The 23,799-nt window shown below is 30.0% G+C and overlaps 2 protein-coding genes and 1 long non-coding RNA gene across 5 annotated transcripts in view; 1 reads left to right on the forward strand and 2 right to left on the reverse strand.

Moving 5' to 3' along the window:
• LOC122715039 (nuclear receptor coactivator 7) overlaps positions 1 to 13,707 on the reverse strand; it is a 192,563-nt gene extending 178,856 nt beyond the window's left edge. Inside the window, exon 1 of one of the 2 annotated variants that reach the window (XM_043936931.1) lies at positions 13,254 to 13,707. In XM_043936931.1, coding sequence (XP_043792866.1) covers positions 13,254 to 13,273 — 20 coding nt within the window. In that variant the 5' untranslated portion in view covers positions 13,274 to 13,707. The remainder of the gene's footprint in view (positions 1 to 13,253) is intronic. The other variant, XM_043936934.1, reaches the window with a different exon arrangement.
• Positions 13,708 to 19,633: 5,926 nt separating this feature from the next.
• LOC122715171 lies at positions 19,634 to 22,648 on the reverse strand. Of its 2 annotated transcripts, XR_006346794.1 has the most exons (3): positions 22,157 to 22,639; positions 20,478 to 22,049; positions 19,634 to 20,413 (listed from the first exon to the last, which is right to left on the reverse strand). It is a non-coding gene; the product is annotated as an uncharacterized LOC122715171 (long non-coding RNA). The 2 variants fall into 2 exon arrangements; XR_006346793.1 differs by having other exon boundaries at positions 19,634 to 22,049; positions 22,157 to 22,648.
• A 458-nt stretch (positions 22,649 to 23,106) lies between these two features.
• LOC122715167 (transcription factor kayak) overlaps positions 23,107 to 23,799 on the forward strand; it is a 30,827-nt gene continuing 30,134 nt past the window's right edge. The window contains exon 1 of the mRNA XM_043937115.1: positions 23,107 to 23,505. Coding sequence (XP_043793050.1) covers positions 23,374 to 23,505 — 132 coding nt within the window. The 5' untranslated portion in view covers positions 23,107 to 23,373. The remainder of the gene's footprint in view (positions 23,506 to 23,799) is intronic.

Below are 23,799 nucleotides of genomic sequence, written 5' to 3' on the forward strand. Positions count from 1 at the left end.
CGACATTCCTCGTTAAAATTGATAATCTGCTCCGTGAAAATCCTCTCTAGGATAAAAAATAAAAAGAGGAAAAAATTCTCTTTTAAGGTCGAAATTGAACGAAAAATATGTAAAATATATATACATGGAACTAGTAGAGAAAAATGGAATTTACGTGAAAGTCGTATGTATATACAGTTTCTGATTCTAGTGATAAATAAAATATAAAAATCCATTGGAGCATGTCCAGTGAAATCTATTTAGAGCAAGTTTTAAATTTAAAACCCGTTCTAATTTCTCCGATCTTTTCAAAATTATACATATAAAATTTTCTCGCGTTTGTGAAACTTTGACATTCCTAACATCGTTAAATCTCCAATTTCTTGAATCCTCGATTCACTTCGTCTGCTTTAAATATAATATAATAACATTATCGAAATTTTATTAGAGATATTAAAAAATTCAGGATTAATTTCGTTACTCGGATAAATTTTCCAATTATTCAAAGATTTCTGTAGAATAATGATAAATATTCAAATAATTCTAAATGAAATTTTCCTCGAATACTTAAGGATAGGGATTCTAAAAAGAACTAAAATCCTTTTTCTATGAAAAATTCAATGAAATCATGTTTTAATAACCATAGAATCTTCAAGTACGAGGAAACTTTAACAACATATAAAAACATTTTTACATTTCCAACGAATTCATTCCTAAACAACTTTAAACTCGATAAAATTAATCGAATCACATTTAATTATCTAGGGAAAAGATTCTTCCACTTTTTGACAAAAATTTCTTCGCTTCTATTACTATTCTTTTCCCTCTTCTTTCCACGTAAGAAACGAAGCATTCAAATATTCAAAATATCCAGTTTTATCCAGTTTAAAGATAAAAACGCGTTGGACACGTGTCACCAAGGAACAACAACAGAAACGAGACAAAGATTCCAGGATTGGTTAGAAACCAAGAGTTGGGATTTGTTTCGACCAGACATTTGGTTGGACGCGGAAATTTCGTTATTTAAATTCCAGAGGAGAATGATCAAAACGATGCTTCGTGACTCGTTTTAATTAAAAGAAAGATAACTTGACGACGAAACGGTTGATAGGCAAACGTTGCTCTTTTTGCGTTCAACTCTTTCGAGATGGATTTTTTTGACAATGAATAATTATTATTCATAAATTATTCATAAATTATCGTAATTGTTAAAATATTGAAATTTGACGTAACGCGTGAAAAAAAATTACAGATAACAATTTCGACGATTCATTGATAAAATATATAATCAGAGAGAATCAACAGAAATTAATTAATTTAGAAATAAAAATTTTAAGAATCCGTGGGAAACAAAAGTTTGGGAAAAGATTTTTATTTCGATATTGATTTCATAGGATGCCGAATTTTCTTATTCAAAGAGCAATATAAATATCAGCCACGTCATGACTATTTTTTGTTTTTTTTTTCTTCTTCTTCTTCTTGATGTTTTCAAAAAAAAAATTCGATTCGAGTCGAGAACGAAGAAGAAGAATTAACATTGCAATTCGAATCATCGTCGAAATACGAATCTTTAGCGTTTCAAATTTCTCTTCTCTTTTCAATTAAAAATTTTATTATATCATGTCATTTTTTTAAATCTAATTTTCTAAATCTAAAATGTACATATTTTTCGAAACAAATAAAATCAAGTATCGAGATTGAACAACGAAATTATGAATCTTATAGATCTTACAGACGGAATAAAAGAAAAGAAAAAGGAAAGTGAAAAATTGTAAAAATAGATAAACGATAATCCGTAACGTCCGCGTTTATTTTAAATACACCGACCTTCGAAACTATCCGCTCGCACATCGATTTTTTTTATTTTATATAATATTGGATATTCTTACGCGATGGGAAAAAAATTTTTCCTTAATAATAATCCTTCCATACATATCTTCGATTCTGTAATTTCAAATCAATCATCCCGTTTAATCACATATATATTTTTCCATTCTAAAAACTATAATATAACGAATATAAATCGCTTATAATTCTAATTTCATCTAATTAAATCATCAAAATTTCGTCATTTCTTGTTCACAACAAAATCGAAGAAATAATCTTAAAAAATATATATATATATATATTCTCACGTTCCACCTCCCTTAGATCACCGATCTTCCACCGAGGGGAGGGGCAATCCTTCTTCAAACGATCCCAAACCCGCTACAACAGTTCATAAATCCCAATTCAACCGCGCTTCCTTACCGGGAGTCGGTAAACGGGAATCGAGGAAAGAACGAAGAACGAAAACAAGAAATTCTTCACTCTTCTCTTCTCCCTCTCTTTCCCTCCCTTTACTCGATTCGACGAATCGTCGAGAAAAACGCGGGGAAAACTTTTCTTCTTTCCTTTCCTTTTTTTTCCCTTTTTTCTTTTTTTCGATCGAAACCATATACGTCGATCCCGACGCGGAAGTTAAAAATCGTCCTCGCGGAAGGATCGTCGCGAGGTAACTGACGGTTACGCCGGTGTGTGCTCGCAATGTTGGAGGGAATCGCGCACCCTCAACCCCTTTCCCTCACCCTCGACGTCGCCGCACCAGAGAGCTACCCTCTCACCGACCCGTGAACACACCGTTCCCACCCCACGCGGAAGACTCCACCCCCGAGGTGCAACGTGTGCTTCTTTCCTCCTCTTTCTCTTTCTCTTTCTCTTTCCCTTCCCCTCTCCTTCTTTTCCTTTTCTTTTCTCTTTCTCTTTTTCCCTTCGTTGGCAGATGACGCAGAATGGACGATGTCATACGGACATCGTATCCGCCAACGAATGGAATGGACTCCTCCTCGCCATTGTATCCGTCTTTTTTCCAGGTACAACACGCGTTCCCGTTTTGGGCGGGATGGATGGTTGCGCTTTTTCTTTTTTTCTCTCTCTCTCTCTCTCTCTCTCTCTCTTTTTTGGACGAGCCAATGGAGGCGAGCGTCGAACGACGTTTTACGTTTTGGATTATATCGGTTAGTCTTGCGTTGTAAATTGTGTTTTTTTAGAAATAGAAAGAGAGAGAGAGAGAGAGAGAGAGAGAGAGAGAGATTTTTTGAGAGTGATGGATAATTGTAATTAATTTTTAATGATGGATAATTGTAATTAATTTTGTAACAAAAGTGACTAACTAAACGGAAACCTTGTAATTAACGTTGTTTCCAAATACAATGCAATCCTCTGCTATATATTACTGCCATATATTCGTCAAATTCATCGTGCATTGAAAATTTCTTTTTACATACGTGTTCGATTTTTTCCAACAGCTTCTCGATAAAAGGTAATCTTCTGTTTATATTTTTTTATATTTTTTAAGTAGTTAATTAATTTGGGTGGTATTTATGTTTCAGATGGGGTTAAAATTATAAATCTGAAACTATGGAAATTATTGTTCGATTGATTAACTTTGTTAGAAAGATGTAACGTGATTGAAACGTAACCTAATTTGAATAACGAGAGAAATCTTCGAATAACGAAGATATTAGATTCGCATGATAGCGAGAAAGATTTTTGTTGTAAACGATACAAATTAACAATTTCCATCTCGGTAGAATAGAAATGTATTTATGATTAATTTGAAAATGGACGCGCTTCGATTCTTCTTCTTCCTCTTCTTTCAATATGGAAACGTTTTTTCTTTCCTTCCTTGAATCCAATTTCTGGATTGAATAAGAGAACGTTTTCAGTTCAGACGAATTCACCGACGATCCATCGATTCCTCCATCGTTCTTGGTCTTCTGTAATGATGTTTTCCTTTGCAGAGTGGAACTTTCGCGATGTTAACAACGCGGGGAATCAGGTCAGAGGATCTCGAGTTGGCTGAAACTTGATTTAACGAGGCCTCGAAAAAAAAAAAAAAAAAAAATTTCGAAATCTGGTCTCGCTTTGTCCCTCCTAATTTACGTGTTTACGTGAACGTAAATTTTATTGCGCGTCAGTTAAATAACAACGCTATCCCTCTCTTCCTTCTCCTCCCCATCTTGGTATGCTTGGCGCGTCAATTTTGGGTTGGGGAAGGAAAAAAAAAAAGGAATGTTTAATCCCTTGCAACGTCACCTGGGTTAATTATCCGTGTGTTCATTCCATTTCAAATTTATTTTGTAATTAATTTTGTAACAAAAGTGATTGTTAACTAAACGGAAACCTTGTAATTAACGTTGTTTCCAAATACAATGCAATCCTCTGCTATATATTACTGCCATATATTCGTCAAATTCATCGTGCATTGAAAATTTTACATACGTGGTTCGATTTTTTCCAACAGCTTCTCGATAAAAGGTAATCTTCTGTTTATATTTTTTATCATCCAGCCAAGAATCAATTATTAATCAATATTCCCTTTCTCGTTAATTCTTATAGAAAAATTTCATTCCATATTTGTCTAATTTGTTTCGTTTCTCATTTTCAAAGAAAATTAGTAGAAAACAGTATAAATTAATAATAGGATAAAAAGTTAATAGTTCTTTCTAACTAGAAATACTTTTTCTCCACGATGATATAAATTACACAATTATCAGACGATAATTAGAGAATGGAACAAAAGTGGGATGAAATGAGAAAAAAATATGGAAAAATTAACATGGAAATCTTAGCAATTCGGATACGGATTATTCGCATACGTGGCAAGTTTGGGTACGCATAATTCGTCGACGAATACCGGGTCACGCGGTTTCGCAATAAAAACCGTTGGTCGCAGCTTAAAATAAAAGTGGGAACGCAGAAACCGCAACCTCGTTTCCACTAACGAAAATTACCTACTGCGTGTCCCAACGTTATGTTCTGCGAAAAGAACAAAAGCCACAACTCGAGTGCCATCTATCCTATCCCATCAAATCCTACGTTCCTTGCAACGATCGTGTTTCTACCGGATTTATTACGAATGGAATAATTAAGCGAACTGGAAATTTTGTTTTATTCGAAAACAAAACAAAAAAAAAAAAAAGGGGGGGAGAGGAATACTCGTTCGTGCTTTCATTTCACGTTTATCGAGATTTTTCCTTTTTTTTTTTTTTTTTTNNTTTTTTTTTTTTTTTTTTTCTAAAAGAATATAATGAACATCACGTGCTGACAAAAAATAAAATTATTTTCCATTTTTTTTAACTTATTAATTACTTAGCGATATATATATCATGATCAAAGTAACGATACGTGTATGAACATTTTTATATATTATTTTAAAATATAATGTAATGTAATGAGAATAAAAGATTAATATTAGTAATGTAGTAATAGTAATAAATCATAATTTTTATGACTGTGTATATAATAGATGTAATAATGGTATTCTACGTGATTTAATACCCAAGATGGAAAAGATTTAACAATGTATATCAATTTGGTATCACTTGCTTGCCTCTTGGAATTTCCATTTAAACAGAGCCTACTACCCTCAGAGGGATTCGCGCGTCCCAATTTCAATCGCCTTTTCCCAAAACTACCCCCTTTCTCAAGATCAATTTTCTCGATCCAAACGTGCATCTAAAAAAAACATTCCAATCCTTTCGTGAAATTTAACCTCCCCCTATAATAATTCCAATCTTGCGTTACTAGTGTAGCGATTTGTTTCATCTAAATATAATCCTATTACACGATTATCATTTACTTGAAATTTAATAAAAAGCAAGTGTAATTACGTAAACCTGGCCAACCTGGAAAGTTTTAAATTTTTTTTTATCATATTATACTATTTAAATATTTTATAATATAATGAAATTGACGAAAAATTTATCTGATTAATCAAACTTTGTACATTTCAACGAATTTCAATCTAAATACTCTATTCTATACTATTAATTTGCTAATTTTAATATTAATTAACTACTAAATGATTTAAATATCGTTGTTACAAGATACGTAACTTTCACATAAATAAACAAACACATCGAAAAAGAAAATTTCTTCAATTGTTCAAACATTCTTCGAAGATCAATCGAACATAAACTTGGTAAATTTGAACATGACAGTAATATTTGGAGAAATTCGATCACGAAGAGAGGTTCGGGAAGGTTGGCGAGGGGATGGGGCGGTGGTACACGACTTGAATGAGGAAGGAACAAGAAGAGCACGAGGGGTTGGGGTGAATACGAAGATGCCCCTCTTTCCCTCTCTCTCTTTCTTTCCCTCTCTCTCTTTCTTTCTCTCTCTCTCTCTCTCTCTTTCTGAGGAGAATCGAAAAGGGAAAAGAGAAGAAGCAGAGGATCGATCGATGCTTCAAGGTCGTTCGACATCGACTACCTACTTTTCCGACCACCCTGTAGAATTTCTCGTTCGTTCTGTTACAGTTCGAGCAAAGCTCGAAGTTTTAAAATTATTCCATTTACTTGTTTGAAAGAAATAATTGGACGAAACTTAGTTAAATTTGATCTAATAATGATAATAATAATAATAATAATAATAATAATAATAATGAGAAATGAATTATTTTCCATTTGTTCATTGATTTAATTACTTATCATTAATTCTTATTAAATGTAAGAAAAATAATGATAGGAAATAAAATAATTTTTTGTATATAACATTCTAACATAAAAACATATTATCCCAATCGTTATTTATTTCTAATTAATTCTAGGATAATTTCTCTTCTTATCCTTATTATTGATAAGCAATTAATCAAACGATAGAATCCTGTGTTTTGACTTTTCACGTACAATAAATCAAAATTTTTTTTCGGTAAGTGGGTGGTTGGAAAATTTCACAGATATGTCCTTGCCATTGCTCCATTTTGGCGATCCTTTCCTCGTCATTGACCTATTTCAACCAATCCTATCCCATCGTTCGAACGTATCCCATTTTTCAAGCTTTTTTTTTTTTTTTCAACCATTTCGCACATTTCGTGAAATTTCGAAATCGACGATTTATTAATCTCGAGTTATTGGATTTCCCTTACATTTCCTTTTTATCATTTTCTAACTATTAGATCTAGATTTTCTCTTTCTCGAAAATAGTATATTAAAATAGATGTATATTATTCGCGAAGAAATATCGTTTTTTAAGAGGATATTGGGAGAAGATATATTAATTTCGAGACATATTGTTTGATATTGATCCTCGTGTATCTCTTTTCATCTTTTTACATATATTTTATATATACTTTTCTTTCCTCTCTTATCGGGGAAAGGGGAAATGGAAGATTTTTATTCGCGTTGAATTTTATATTCTTTTTTTCAAGAGCCTCTCAAGATTGAATGGATCTTTGAAAATCTTCGTTTAAAAGCTACTTTCAAACTTACTTCCTAATCCTGACAACTTGAAACTCGGAATACCTATACATGTTTTATTAAAGTTCCAAGATCCTTTCATTTCAAACTCTTCCTTCTCTTCCTTGCTTCGTGTTTCAATGACAAGAAAGAAAAAAATATTTCAGTGACAGTTAGAATTTCTAGAAATAGAACGTTACAGGAACTTCCATTCCATTGTACGAGAAGAAATGTTTCGAAAAACAAAGCGCAATGTTATATAAAAAAAAAAAATAAAAAAAAAAATAAAAATTATAATAAACGAAGTAGAAATCTAATCTAAATTTAAAAATTTCTGAAAAAAATTGCTTAAAATAAAAACCAACATTAAGAAAAATTATCGTAAAGGCAAAAAAAAAATTAACTTTAACGCTAAAGAAAACAAATAATCGTTGTCAATCATAAGCAATTAACCATGCGCCATGCTCTCGAGAGTAATTGGCGATGAAACACTTTTTCAACTTTAAATAAATAAAAATTGAAACGCTATTAGAATGCTTATTTGCCCCCTAAACGTGAAAAATATCGAAAGAAAATTGATGTTTGATCGAGATTAGAAAAATATCGCTGTAATAATTCGAAAAATGATTTATTGGGCAATTATTGGGGAAGATGTTAGAAGATCTCGTCCATTACTCGTGCAAATATTATTCAATCCGTCAAATGAATCGATACGAATCCTTAACGAAGTTAGAATGATCGAACGTTTTCACTCTTTTTTTTTTAATTTTCTAATAAGTTTTGCAAGATCCGATCAATCGTGAGACGATGATGAAAAATAATCTAACTTTCTCGCTGATGAGTGTAAAAATAATTGTCTTTGCCAATTAGTCTCGAATGGACCACGTTTTCCACGTTTCCTTTCTACTCGAAATAAGTATTCCACGATTGATTCAATCGTATTTATCTCTCCTATGTTACAGACTCGTTTCTCGTATCGCGTATATCGGCTTTAATTACCGGCTTTCGAACGAGAGATAAACCTATATTTTTTTTGGCAAGATATAGTTTCACTCTGGTGGTTGAAAAATTGTGCTGCGAGAATTAGATAAGGCGGTGAAAAAACGATGCAACGTTCACGAATCGAGGCTTATATTTTAGAGGCGGGAAGAAGTAACGGAATTTTTAATAAATCTGTCAGAAATCTGGAAGCCTTCAATTTGCTTGTTTTTTAATAATAATAATAAAAATGATGACAAAAGAAAGAAAATTTCCAAAAAAATTTCCGTAACTCGAATGCCACTATCAATAATTTTTCATAGTAAAAAGTCATCCGCGTCCAAAATGAAAAAATGGAATCGAAAAAATCGTCAACGTGAGTCGTGATTCGACATTAAACGATCTGATGGGTGAGAAACGGGAGAGAAACGAGAGAACTGCCTCTAATGTGCATAGGTGCGAGAGCGGAGTGCGGCGAACCGAGAAAAAAAGAGATGGGAAAAAAAAGGAGGAGGAGGAGGAGGCGTACAGAGAGATCGAAAAAGAAAGAAAGAAAGAAAGAAAGAAAGAAAGGAAAAAAGAGATCGTGGACAAGGCCACCTCTAATGAGAACTCGAGCGATTTTCCATCGGTTTTCCAACCCGACGAAGGTCGCGACCTAACCACGGAAAATGAGAAAATGTCCTCTCCTCCTTCTCTTTCCCCCTCGTGTTTCAGTTTCAACCACCACGTTTCTCCTCTGATTCGTGGCATTTAAACACACACACACACACACAGATAGGAAGAACAGGATCTCTTCTAACTAATACTAAGTGGTGGAGGGTGGTTGAGGATGAAACTGAAGAATGGAGGAGGAGAAAAAAGAAATGGGAGAACAAGGAAAGAAGGTGGATTTCCAGGGAAAAATAATGAGCCAGAGCGTTATTATTATTACGTATATATATATATATATATATATATATATGTGTGTGTGTGTATGTGTGTGAGTTTGGTCCCGAAGTTCAACGTGTCTGGCCAACCATTGTTTCCTCTTTCGAGGTAGCAACGTGGCTCAAGGACGTTGAGAAAGAACAATGGATCACAGACTCTTCGATTCGAATTATTTTTTTTCTTCCTCTTCTTCTTCTTTTTTTTTTTTTTTTTTTTATTTTTTCCTATTTATAGCGAAATTTTAGGAATGAACTATGTCGAATCGAATCTCGAAAATATGATTTAAATATGTTGATGGAAGAAGAGTGTAAGAATAGAATTTGAAGATCAATGATCGAGAAATTATTGAAAATTTTAGGAATTTCGATGATCTTGAAATATATTTTCTCAATAGACTTTTTATCTAATCTACCTTGAATCTAAATTTAAGAATGAAAAATTCTCAAAAGTATATTTAACACAACTGGATATTGTGGCGAAAATAATTCTCCAAAAAGTGAAATTAATATTATTATTAGTATCAAATTTAAACTTTTATAACGACCACGAAAGTTGGCGCTATCAATCATGAATTATGGAAAATATTTTCTAAATATTCAGACTTCTCTATCTCTCTTTCTCTCTCTCTCTCTTTTCAATATAAATAATTTATATCACGTTAATAAAGTTATAAATATAAATTTTCGTTTATATTAAATTTAACTTGTATAGAATCGCTATACTATAAATGTATATGTACATATATCTCGCATTCGTAATAAAATAACTAATTTCTGGTGCCATTTATGATCAATTCACATTACGTCAATCATACATGAATTATAAAATTTAATTCAACGCGTTCATTGCGAAATCCGATAAAACTCTGTTATTAAATGTTAAATCCTAATAGTTTTTTTTTTTTATAAAATTGTTATGTTACACGAATCGTTATTTAAAATTTCTTTTTTCATAAAATTTCACAATTTTTAATCAACGTCTTCGAAACTAATTCTTTTCAACAACAAATCCAACAATCCTATTTTAAAATTTTTTCGCACACTTTACTAACAAAGTATTAAATTTCGAAACAATTACAAAATTTAATTCTTTGCTTTCTACCAAAATTCTAAAATTTATTAACGATTTATTAACGATTTTGCTCCCATTACGAATTCCGAATAAACGAAAACAGAAAATTTTCAATTTAACGATAAAAAAAAACAAATATATCGCTACTTTGATATCCGCAAAATGCAATAAAATCATCAAAATATTAAATCATCATACAATTCACGAATGTAATTCATTAATACGTAAATAGCGATATCAAAACGCAGATGTAAACGAATCGTCTAACCACGATTAGATTATGCGTACACGTATACAGGTATATCTAAGCAAATGAGCCGTAATCTCGTCTCGCAGAATCGTGACGAAACAGAAAAAGAGCGCGTGCCTTATCTCGCGACCTCTACTTCCGGTCCTCCTTTCCATTCTCTCGATTCATTTCTTTCTAATTAAAGCGACCAATCGATGATCCAGAAGTCGAAGAACCTATCCTCTATTTTTTCGTCATGTCCCTTTCTCTCTCTCACTTTTTATTCCTCAGACGCGTCGATAAACGTCGATAACTTCCGGAAAGAAACATTTCGCGATGTCTCGAAAAAAATATGTGAAAGGCGATAAAATCGTTTGGATGGTATTCGATGATAAAAGTATATAAAATATTGTGCAACGCGCGTTCTATCCTCGGAAATAGATTCAAGTATATGGACATCGATGATTCGCTTAGAATTATGCATCGACTCGATTCCTCAAGGCCGTTGTAATATCACGACCGCGATTTCTACGCGCTTCGAAGTCATCAAAGTTGCTAGAAAATTTTTTAAAAATATTTTTCTCGCGAAAAAATATTAAATCTATTTCGAGATTGGATAAAGACTTTTACTGGACCTACTGGAATTTGCATTTTTTTTTTTTATTTCTTTATTCCTTTATTTCTTTATTTTTTATCCCTTATATTGAAATCAACAATCGATCTAACATTTTTTTACGATTAAAATCAACTGTGTTCACCATTCGAAAAAAAATTATTTAATATTCATGTTGGAATGATGAAAAAATGCATAACCCAGGTCACAGTATCATTTTAAATGTAACATAACGTCAAGTGGAAAAATGATGTTGATGAACGTAATGTTCGGCAATAAAATTGAGATGATAGTGATACTAGCTGAAGCATAAACTTCGTTTGTATACAAGCGATTAAAATAAATTCTAAAGAAAACGCTTCATTGAAGAATAATCTTTTGATCGAATCCTGTCATGCGAGAACAGATGATTGATGATTTGTTTTTTGCTTACACATGTATTTTTATAATATATATATATTGTATATTAATAATGGTTGTAATAAATTAATGAATTTATTACAACCACTATTAATGAATTTATTAATAAGAAATGTAAATGAGACGCCAACACGTTCTTAGAATATCAATTTAAAAAAATATTAATTAAATTATTTTATAAGTATGAATTTCTTATCTTTAACAATCTTCTTGATAATCTCAAATATTTTATTTGAATATATTTGTTTAATAATATCGTATAGTATCCTTAAATTGATTTAATTTGAACTATTACTACTAAAATTTAAAAATAATCCGTTTATTTTTTTATGCAAAAATTATATAATAATTATAGCAATGATTATTTTAATATTAAGTATAGTTATTGAATATCTAAACGATTTCATGTAATATTGCAAGAAAATGATAATTTTTAGAGAATACGAAAAAATAAAAAAAAACGAAATAAACGATATTGTTATAGAAAACCTATTTTATGAAAAATATATCAAACACGTATAGAGAACAAGACGAATTTCACAAAACAAATTCACGGAACAAATTCACCTGTGTTTACCAATGATAACAAAATATCTCGATTTTTTTTTATTTGTAATGATTTTATAAATAAGTTGGTTTCCTTTTCATTATTACAATACAACAATAGTATGAATTTTATAATTTCCAAACATGAAGCAATAATAAAACAAATAAAAAGAAATGTTTGAAATAAACATCATATAATGCAACGTTGCATTCGTTGCTCGAACATGAAAACGCGTGGGTTGACTTTCGTATATAACGTGACCAAATATCGATCGGTCGACAACGAACGGTCTCGACGCTTAAAGTGGAATAATACAATTCCAGAAACACTACAACAGTCGGGAGAAAATGGTGAAATGACTAGTGTAGTGCGCAACGAATCATTCTATGTATTCGCTTCCTTGAGATTGCAAAGTGGCAAGCGTCAATTGAACTATAAGGCCCGACAGAAATTTACGACCCGTCCCTTATCAAGAGAAACCATCGTTGGTCGTTAATCGCACGATGCTGTAATTCACTTTCATCGCAGGTCAAATGCCACTACTATGTCATGCTAATACATCTACACACATATCGTTCTTCCAATATATAGTTCATATGCACTTCTATATGTGAAATTGTACATATATATACACGAGAACTACATCGACATGCGCATCTCTACTTCGAGACGTGCAAATACCCATAATTTGCCGCTTGTTATATATCCACATAAACGAAACGGTAATATTATCTAAAGAATGATCTGTCTTTCGAGTAAAAGACTCGTAGTATTAGTGAGCAAGAGACCCTCATCATTTACGAGTCAAAGCAAGAGAATCTTTAAAACGGTAACCGGCAAGGTCATGACGTTTCAGGGAAACGATTAAACTTCTTTCTTCCTCTCTTTCACTCTCCTCTCTCTCTCTCTCTCTCTCTCTCTCTCTCTCTCTCTCTCTCTCTCTCTCTCTTACTTTTTATCACAGCCAGAATATCAAACGATTACTCCAAAATAATACTTTGTAATGTACAGAAAACTAGATACGAAATACGATTATTCGAATGTGTCAACGAAAATGAAAATAAAAAGGAAGAATAAATATTATTTATTTGTAAGGTTGTGATGATTTGCAAACATTTCTAATCGTATCAATTCATTCCTCATCATGAAACTCTTACTCTACAGCAAATCGAATATGTATAGTAACATTACAACTACGAATAAAATTGTGCGACTAACTAATGCGACTCGTTCGAACATATTAATTATTTGATAATGGCCACTTACATTTTCCCGTGATCCGCCATCTGGTCGATGGTGTTAGCAGACCAGCACGTCGTTGCCTTCTCAAAACCGCTCGGTATATAGCTCCTTGTATGTGTAACTAATATTCGCACCTTCTTCGATTGTGCGGGAAACTACTACTGCTACCGGAACGGATTGTGATGGCGTAAAGCGCGAAAAAACGCCACGACGATCACGAGGCAAGATTAGGTATACGCGACAGCATAGAGCCGGCTCGTTACGGAAAAAAAGTAACAGGAACGTACCGCGTGCGCGACACCGATTGTTTCGTACTATTCGTCGCTGTCTTCTGCTATCTCACTCTCCTTGCAATCCTATGTCGTGTGAGACAAACGACTACACTGCGATCGATTCACTGCGACGCGAACGCCTAGTACGTTCCACGATGCAAAATTTACGTCAACTAATGTCGCGTAATGATGTCACCACACGAAAGAAGAAAGTTTTTCCGGCAAAAATGTAATTACGGACACTCCAGTACACCCGGTCCAGACTGTCATCGATTGTTGACGAGCGTCTTGGCCGATCATGCCTTCTGGCGGAATAACTATAGCACCATCTGGTAGCGATCGTTATAAAAACGGCACGTATATGACATAAATTTCTATCGATAAATAAAATCTCTTCTCAAGTTGATAAATTAAATTAATTAGGCGAAATAATATGCAAACAATACATAAAACAAATCTTTTTAATATTTTAACATTTCCTACGGACGACAAAAAGAATAAAAATCGTGCAAAATTTTGTGTAAAAATAGTCACTATCTGATAGGGATACAGTAAGAATGGACTGTTAATGCCATCTTTTGGCATTTTTTTTAAAGGCAAAAATTCTAAAGATAAGAGATGGCGCTGATCTTAAACTATTAAAGTAAGAAGGGTTGAAATATAAAAGGGAATTAATATAAAAATTATCTAAAATAAGAATACAATAAATTTTTATAAAGATTTTTATATTGATCACTCATCATATTCATATATATATAAATATACATGTATCATGCTCAAAACTTAAAGAACACAATAAATTATAATAAAAAATTAATCTCACTATGATATTTAAAAAACGAAAGCCAAAAGATAAAAATATCAAAAAATGCACAAAAAAAGTAATAAAATACGAGTCAAAAAAAATATTAAAGAAGAATCTAAGACACTACGTAATCGATAAAAAAAGGAGAAATTTAAGAAACCAACTATCTCTGAATCAGTATGTTTCATATTACGATAACAATTTAACAGAAAAACGTATTTATCCTAACAAGACACAAAGAAATAAAGAATTATATCCTTGATCACAAATTACGAAGACAATGTTTAATTGCAAGATCTAATTCTGACAAAAAATTCGAAGATACGAATCATACGAATTCTTGACTAACCATCGGAAATAAAATATCAATCTGACAATTTTTAATATTGTTGCACGATTTGATTGACAGTAACTCGAGCAAAAAAAATGAAATTTAACTAACAAATTATATAAAATAACCATAGGAATAAATTAAAAAAGAGAAATGATTCAAATAATGTTAAAAATGGAAATTCGCGATGAAGATAAAAAATTCAAAATATCGAAATCAAGTAAGGAAACGAAAGAAGATTTTTATTTTGAATTAAGGAATGATAATAATTTGAGTATATCTGAAAATTAAGACGCATCTTACGATGATCACAAGACGTTCTACGACGGATATTAAATAAAATTAAAAGCAATGCAATCTAGACGATCAAAAAATATGAATTTGAAATCTATCTATTGCGTAGTTCTTAGCTTGATATCGATTTTTCAAAAATTAATCTTTGAAAAATTTTCAAAGAATAATCAACGAAAATCGATTTCAATTACCAGGTCTCACCAACGAGGAGGTGACTACACATCAAGACCCATCAGAAAAAAAAAGAAAAAAAAGGATACTACAAAGAAAAATATTAAAATAAATTTAAATGTTAAATCTGAAACATAAGAAAAAAAAATTAAATAAAGAAACGAAAATAAAATAAATCAAAAATATCAATGTAAATATTAATTAATATTTAATAAAACATGCAATAAAGAGAAATTAATATAAAATTAAAATACATTAACAAAATCTAAAAACCATAAAAAAACAAATTATTAAGTAAAAAGAATTGAAATTACTTAACTAATACAAAATTACTAAACAAAAATGCAAGCATATTTTTATTTACATTAATCGCAATTTATTATTTACAAATTATGAACAAACGCAATAAAAAATTAAAAGTTGATTCCCATGTTGTCCATCGTTGTCCAACGTTGTCCCACGATGATTTGTCCATCGATGAGATCTTAAATTAACTTAATCTAGACCTTAAAACTAACTTAATCTAGACCTTAAAACTAACTTAATTTAAATCTTAAAACTAATTTAATCTAAACCTTAAAATTAACTTAATCTAGATCTTAAAACTAACTTAATCTAAACCTTAAAACTAACTTAATTTAAATCTTAAAACTAATTTAATCTAAAATTAACTTAATCTAGATCTTAAAACTAACTTAATCTAAATCTTAATACTACACTTAAAATCTAAAATCAATGCGGCATCCATAATAAAGATATCTATGTTCTATTTAAAGCAAAACAAAAATAATACTATATTCGATATTTTTTTATTAAAAAGAGAAATCCTGCAAAGAAGAATGAAATCTAAACGAAGATAAAAAAAATAAACAACAAGAAGGAAGAAAAGAGAACAAAAATGGAAAGATTGAGAAGAAACGAAGCAAAATCCAACTCAAAATTCACTGCCGCCCTCCTATCACGACTTATATCACTTGACTTACATGAATCGCTAGATAGATGATACTTACCAGTCGTCACCAATAAAGGGTTACGATTGTGACCTAATAGCTGAACGCTATATATGTCCCAACGACACGGGAAAGAGCAAAGGATACAAGATCCTCGACCACTGGAGCCGATTTACGAAGACGACGATCAAACTACAAGATCAAACTCTAATCAAGTACTTAAAGATACCAATCGATCAGAGCGCGGACCCTTAACTGGCCACCGGAAGCAGAGCACCAATCTAGCGACTCTTGCAACTGTTGCGTGATATTTGGTCAACAATAAATTTGAATTGGAATCGAAATAAAACTAAATAGGAATAGCTTATAAAAGCTATAAAATTGAAGAATATACGAACAATAAATTTACTAAATTATCACCAAAAATATTCGAACAGATAATTGCAGGAATAATAATCGACAAGATTTTTATTTTTCGTTGTAAGTTAAGATATTTTTATTACGGAATGCGCTCACAATAATCTTAACATCTATTTTATTATACTTAAAACTAAAACTTAAAAATTAAAACTTAAATCTAAGACGCACGCATTCCACGATGATCCCACGATGCTCCGCGGGGGGTCTAATAAAGTGGTACCTGCAGTTCATTCTAAATTACCACAATACCCAAAGGAAATCATAAATTTAGAATGGACTGCAGGTACTGCACTGTAGTTTTTAGCTTGATATCGATTTTTCAAAAATTAATCTTTGAAAAATTTTCAAAGAATAATCTACAAAAATCGATTTCAATTACCAGGTCTCACCACGAGAAGGTAACTACGCATCGAGACCCGTTTATAAAAAATATATTATATATAATATTTTTATTCAATAAATAACTAATAAAAATAATATGTAATATTATAAAAATGTAAAAAAAAATATAAAAATATAAATAAATGAATGAAGAAATAAAAAAATAAATAAATGAATGAATAAAAAATAAAATAATAAAACTAAATATATAACTAATAAATAAATAAAAGTATAAATTAAAAAATAAATTTATAAATAAATTTATAAGTAAAAGAATAAATAAATGAATAATAAAATAAGTAAAATAATAAAAAAAATATAAATGAAATTATAAATTAAAAATAAATTAATAAATAAAAGAATAAATAAATGAATAAAGAAAAAAGTAAAAGAATAAAAAAATAAATGAAATTATAAATTAAAAAATAAATTTATATGTAAAAGAATAAATAAGTGAATAAAAAAATAACTAAAATAATATAAATGTAAATAATTGAAACTATGAATTAAAAATAAATTAATAAATAAAAAAATAAATAAATAAAATTATAAACAAAAAAATAAAATAATAAGTAAAAGAATAAATAAATGAATAAATAAAATGAATGAATAAAGAAATAAATAAAATAATAAAAGAATAAATAAATGAAATTATAAATTAAAAAATAAATTTTTGATTAAATAAATATAAATATATAAATATCTAAATAAATGAAACAATATATTAATTGAAAAACAAATCGAATAAATAATATTTAATATATTAATTAAAAATAAATATTAAAAAAAATAAGTGATAAAAATTATTTCCTATGTTATAAGAATTTAATTAAAACAATAAAAAAAGAAAAATTTAATTAAAATAAATAAAAGAATTTAATTGAATTCGACCTATTCGTCAGAGCGATTCGACGATAAATGAACTCTCTCGCGCGTCGTAGCTCGTATTTATAAAGTCGCTGTCCCGAAGTTCGACGAAAATAAACGTTCTTTCCCGATTACATTCAAATTGATTTTTCGAATATAATGATTAATAATTTTACAATTTTTATACTTTTACTATTAATTTACTATTAATTATTAATCCTGGTAATTTTTTACAGTAAAAAATAATACATTTTCATAAATTAAAATTAATAAAATAAAATAAATTTATAAAATTCATAAACTAAAATAAATTGCATTTATGTTTCTTCAATATTATTTATTTATTTTTTTCTTAATTTATTAATTTGATTACTTATTAAGTAAATAATTTAGTTATTTTTTTATCTATTTAGTCTTTTATTTATCTATCTCATCTATTTTTTTATAAATTTTATAATATTTTATAAATTTATATATATAGATTTTATAATTTTATATATATTTATATAAATTTTAATAAATTTATTTATTCACTTATTATATTTTTATTTATTTATTTATTTATTTATTCAATTGAAATATAATTTTTTACATATTTTTGGCACTCAAAGATGACGCTAATAATCAATTCTTATTGTATCTCTAGTCTTTTTTTATTATTCATTTTTTTGTCTATATTAGTTTCATTTTCGGCATTCTAAAGATAGCGTTGATTCCACAATTTTTATTCTCTTTCTATCCTTTTTTTACTTCGTTCTCCTTATCTATATCTGATTTATAAAAAGTTGGCGCCAATATTTGATTAATTTTGTTGCTTTCTTTTTTTAAATTGATTAAAAATTTTAACAAACTTTATTCAATTCAATTTTTATATGTTATAAATGTATCATATATATATATATATCTATTTTTTTATATTTATATATTAAATAGATATTTTATATACAATATATTTACATTCTTGTAGAGAATATATATATTTTATTTATAAATTAGTTTTCATATATGTTATAAAAAATTTACATATATATTTTTATATATATTTATATTAAACAAATATTTATATTAATCAAATACAACGAAAATTTTTTTATGAATATCTTTGAAATTAGCATTTATTATTTATAATTGAGCATTGATTATTTATAATATTATTTATAATTATTATTTATATTATTTATAATTTATTATGTATAAAGAAAAAAATTATTCAAACATTGATTTCTATGACAGATTTAAAAATCATAAGGTTAATTATTAATATAATTAAATTAGTTATTAAATTTATACATATAATTCCAATTAAATTTTCTTAATTCAATTTCACAACAAATAACAAATATTTAATATATGCGTTAAATTCAAATTCTTCTTTTATAATGCATACTTTCATTATTTTATGTCACGAGTACAAGAAAATTATGAATAATAACCAGGATATAGTTAAACATTTGATTGATTACAAGTATGAGTAAGTTCAAAAATCAAAGCCAGCCCGATATTATCTCGACCGTTGTTAAATTTCTGGTTTATCTGACAGAGCAGCTTAGAAAAATTGAAATCACAATATAACGCATGTTAAACTACTTCTTATCTCGTGGCATTTAAGCGTCGGTATCCCTCGTAGGACTACTCACACACAAAGACTATAAGTCTACCAAAACATTTCCTGCATGCTTAAATCTTACTCATTCCTGATAGTGATATGACTAATTGCAACGATAATCGATAATAATATATAACATATAACACAGCATAAAATTTCTTTTTCATGATTATAATGATATTTAACAATTTTGTAGAACTGCAAGAATGTAATGCAGAAATTGTAATTTTTCCCTTGCTTATTAATTATATCAAATAAATGTTAATGCATTCTTATAAGTTAATGTAAATAAATGATATAATCAATATATAAAATTAAACATATATTTCAAACATGAACAGAAATTCATTTTTTTTATTCTTACAATGAGGTTATGACATGAATAAAACTCTCCTTTAAAGATGGGAATATTATTATCAAGATTCCACTATTTTACATACAATAGTTACTTGGGCTAAATATCTCGCCGAATATACATGAAGAATCATACGTATTATTGTTTTTCTACTTTCGCCGCATGTGAATACCAAAAGAGATTAACGAAATTTAAACTCGCCACTTTAAAATTTATAATTCCATGCTGGCGCCCGACTGTTTACGCCCACGCATCGTTGCCCACTATGCAATATGCACAAACACATCTGTTTGCCATTTCAAAAAATGTTGACTGCAATTCTACTAAATTATTTTATTTAACGATCTACGAAATTTTTCATTTTTCATTTAATAATTTATAACCGAGTAAAAAATCAATATTAAAATCACAACATTTAACGTTTATCTTTGTTTGCATCAATAAAATGAACATATTCCCTAATAAATATAATCGTCCTTCGCAATTTACATTCTTGGCGGTATTTCCAACGAAATTGATTTCTCAGGGAAAAACAATGCCTTTGTTTCGTTTTTCTATCGGTTACTTACTCCATTACCTTCCTCCTAGTCGTCAACCTTGGTAAGCGCAAAAGAGGATAAATATCAAACTACGATAAAACAATTTCAACTTTGTTTTCCTGCCTCTTGTTATTGGTAATGAAAACTGTTATATTCTCTCCAATAAATTCATCTATTTGATAGAAACTTAAATCTGAAAAAAATAAATAACCACATATATAATTATATTGCATATAATTATTATTATTAAAAATTACATTGATCGATATTATTCATATATATGTAGAATGAAAGTTGCATATAATCGCTTGTTTGCGCGGCTATCGACCAAATTTATTAACACGCGTGCCTATTGACGATGTATCTTCTCGACCAATACGTTTTATCTCCAACGTTTGCAAACAGCACAAGCGAACCGAAACGCACGTGCGTTTTGCAAGAGGCAACGGGAGCGAGTATTGACTCATTTCGCGCAACTTCCACGATTGTTGTTCGAACTTGCCCGCCACAGCTGCAACTGAGAACAGAGTCCAAACGTGCTCGATTTCATGATCTCTCATTGTATTGCTTGCAAATTGTTCGATGGCATTTTTATGATTAAATTTTTCCTTCTTTGTTTCAAATTCTGTGATATCAGCAGTCACATGACATTATCTTAGACTTGTGTGTTGCCACGGAAGGAATACAGCGATTAAGTATATGAATATAGAATATGGTAGCGGCTCATTTTTTCTTTTGTCGTATTTCATATTTGCAAGAATTGTTATTCTAGATGCAATTAGATTTTAAAAGATTATATTGATAACTTATCATTAAGTATTTACTATATATAAATTTATCATATCATATCATCATATCGAGACTAATTGAATCAAGAAAATAAAAAAATATACTATATCGAAAAAAAAAATAAACAAAATAAAAAATCAATATAAATAATAATAATCAAATAGTATATGTTTTTGTATTCGTCAATTCAATCATTATTATTGGCAATTGCTAAATAGCTAATTTTTTTATCTGTATTACACATAAAGATAAGATAAGAAAAGAAACTTGAATTGGTTGTACCAATAAACCAATCGTCATTTCAATTATTAAATGCGCATATGTTAATATCAAGAATTTTTATAATATATCTCGCATGATGGATGCGCCTCCCTATTTTTTTTACTAGGAAAATCGATAAATGATTTGTTAACCTCGAAATCACGAACGATACTTAACCTATATTTTAATGAAAAACAAGCAAATGTGAAACAGGCAAAGCAACGAGATTCGTATTCTCTGAACTCATATGAGGCAGATCACTCTCGCGGCACCGATTTACAAAATGGCAATGACATTCCTTGGCGTCGTAATTTTTCCAATCGGGTAACGTTTCAAATGTGCTGTTAAGTCGAGGCCTTGGCTATAGGCAGAAGTTAGCTCAAGGACGACGACCGCCTGTCTATTCGAATTTCATCATGGTGTGAAGCTAAGCAGGTGAATGTCAATCCCTTGTGCTTCATGCCCGTAATGAGACGTATCTTTCGTAGTATAATATTGTGCTAAATAGATCTAATTTGATTAAAAATAACGATTATATAAATAATTACTAGAAAATATAAAAGATAATATCGTATGATATTCAATAAATAATAATAATAAATTCAATCGAAATCTTTTAGTATTAATTAGATCATAGCCTAAAATTAATTAAAACATCTTATCTTAGTTTTTAATCCTTTAATTTTATGCCTGTGTAATATGTATGTCACGATGAAGAAAAATTGTATGTTATATTACGATAACCTCTTCTCTTTGTTATTCCCACCAGATATTTGAATCTAAAATAAAAAATTATCTTTCTTTTCAATCCGGCAATGTGTCGCAGTTTACAAGTAATCGTGCATAAATCTAATAATGAGGTAAAGCGAGATACTATTAACCTAACCTAGCTTCTTCGTGTATCTTGGTCACTTGGTTACACAGGTGGCACCTGTATGCTTTTAAGTGGAGGAAACCACAGGTTCAGGAACGTCTAGCCATCCAGAGGGAGCAGGTTAAGGCGCGAGTATCCGACATATCAGATTGGTGAGTCATGCGTCTTGTTCGATATGTTCCGGCTACCCCGTTCACCGCCCACACAACTCGACGTATGAGTCATCCGACGATTCTTGGAAATGAAACGTACCGCAAGTTTGAAATTTTCGTCGCCAAGTGACGCCACTGCAGTCTACTTTGGAAACGATGGCTATAAAACACAGTAGTATATAGATTCTGGCATTCAATACTTCTCCTCGGAAAGTTCCGCTCCAATAGCACTTATCAATTACGCAATAACGGATACATATATTGCTAATAAGAGAAAACAAATGATGAAATGACATTGCAATAGTACTATATGAAATAATCAAAGATGAAAATAAAAGATGAAAATAATTGAAAAAAATTATTGATTTCATATATAGAATATAAAATAAATAAAAATAAAATTTGTTTTTCGAATACGAACATAATTAATCGATATTTATAAATATAAATATTAATAATGAGAAACTATTTTTGTATTTCTGAATATCATTATTTGATTTAAATAATATTTGTATTTGTGACATATATGTTTAAATTTGATTATTTTAATATAAATGAAAATATTTTTTAATATAAATTTCATTATTTATCATCTAAATAAAATATTATTTTATCTTTTAATGATTATTATTTAATGTGACAGTGTTCTGACAAGAAAAACCCACTAATAATGCGAATAGAGCCGGCCCTGGCTCAAGCGTTGCGAACGTAGCACGACGAGCATCGCGATTGGTCGCCTGGGAATAGCTAGTGACGTCATACATGTTCGTGGAGCTTCGACAAGTAAAGAGAGTCGAGGCAGATCGTTGAGCCGAGGATTGAACGTGCGCGAACCTCGAGGTATTCCCCTACGGCATGAGTCATCGGGCACAGTTTCACACAGTTTCGGCTAAAAGAACCTACGATCCGTGTGTGCTGCTTTTAAATTCTCCTTAACGAAAATTTTAACCATTCTTATAGTTATATCAGAATAAATCTTCTAATTGAGGTTATAAAACGCCGCGAACTCAACCGTTGACTTTTCCTTTCGCGCGAGAGAACGAAGAAATAATACCGTTGCGTCTTGACGACGTAAACATGAAGCTCGATGTGTCGGATGTACTTTACGACAGCTCGAGCGTGTCCAGCGACAGCGGAACGTCACAGAGCTCCCGCGTCAGCCATGATTTTCTCTCCAGCATCACGAATTCGTCTATACTACCTAGCAATGTAAGTACCGGCTGAATTCTCTATCTTATATTACTACAGAAATATTCGAAGAAAAAACAGATTTTACTATGTAAATATGGCAACTTATGCAATCTTAAGATATGTATATGTAGGCGCATGAATGTATGTTTGATAAACAGCATATATTATTGCTTGTAGTATGATATATGAATTTCTTTAAAATACTTGAATAGAAACTTATCTAATGAATAAAGATCTAGTAAGTTTGTTACGTAATATAGCTATCTTAAATAATTAAGTATTATTCAAAATAATATGTTTCATTATTGCCAA

This window comes from Apis laboriosa, unplaced genomic scaffold (assembly GCF_014066325.1).
Source record: "Apis laboriosa isolate Shangri-la unplaced genomic scaffold, ASM1406632v1 scaffold34_cov151, whole genome shotgun sequence".
Classification (NCBI taxonomy): domain Eukaryota; kingdom Metazoa; phylum Arthropoda; class Insecta; order Hymenoptera; family Apidae; genus Apis; species Apis laboriosa.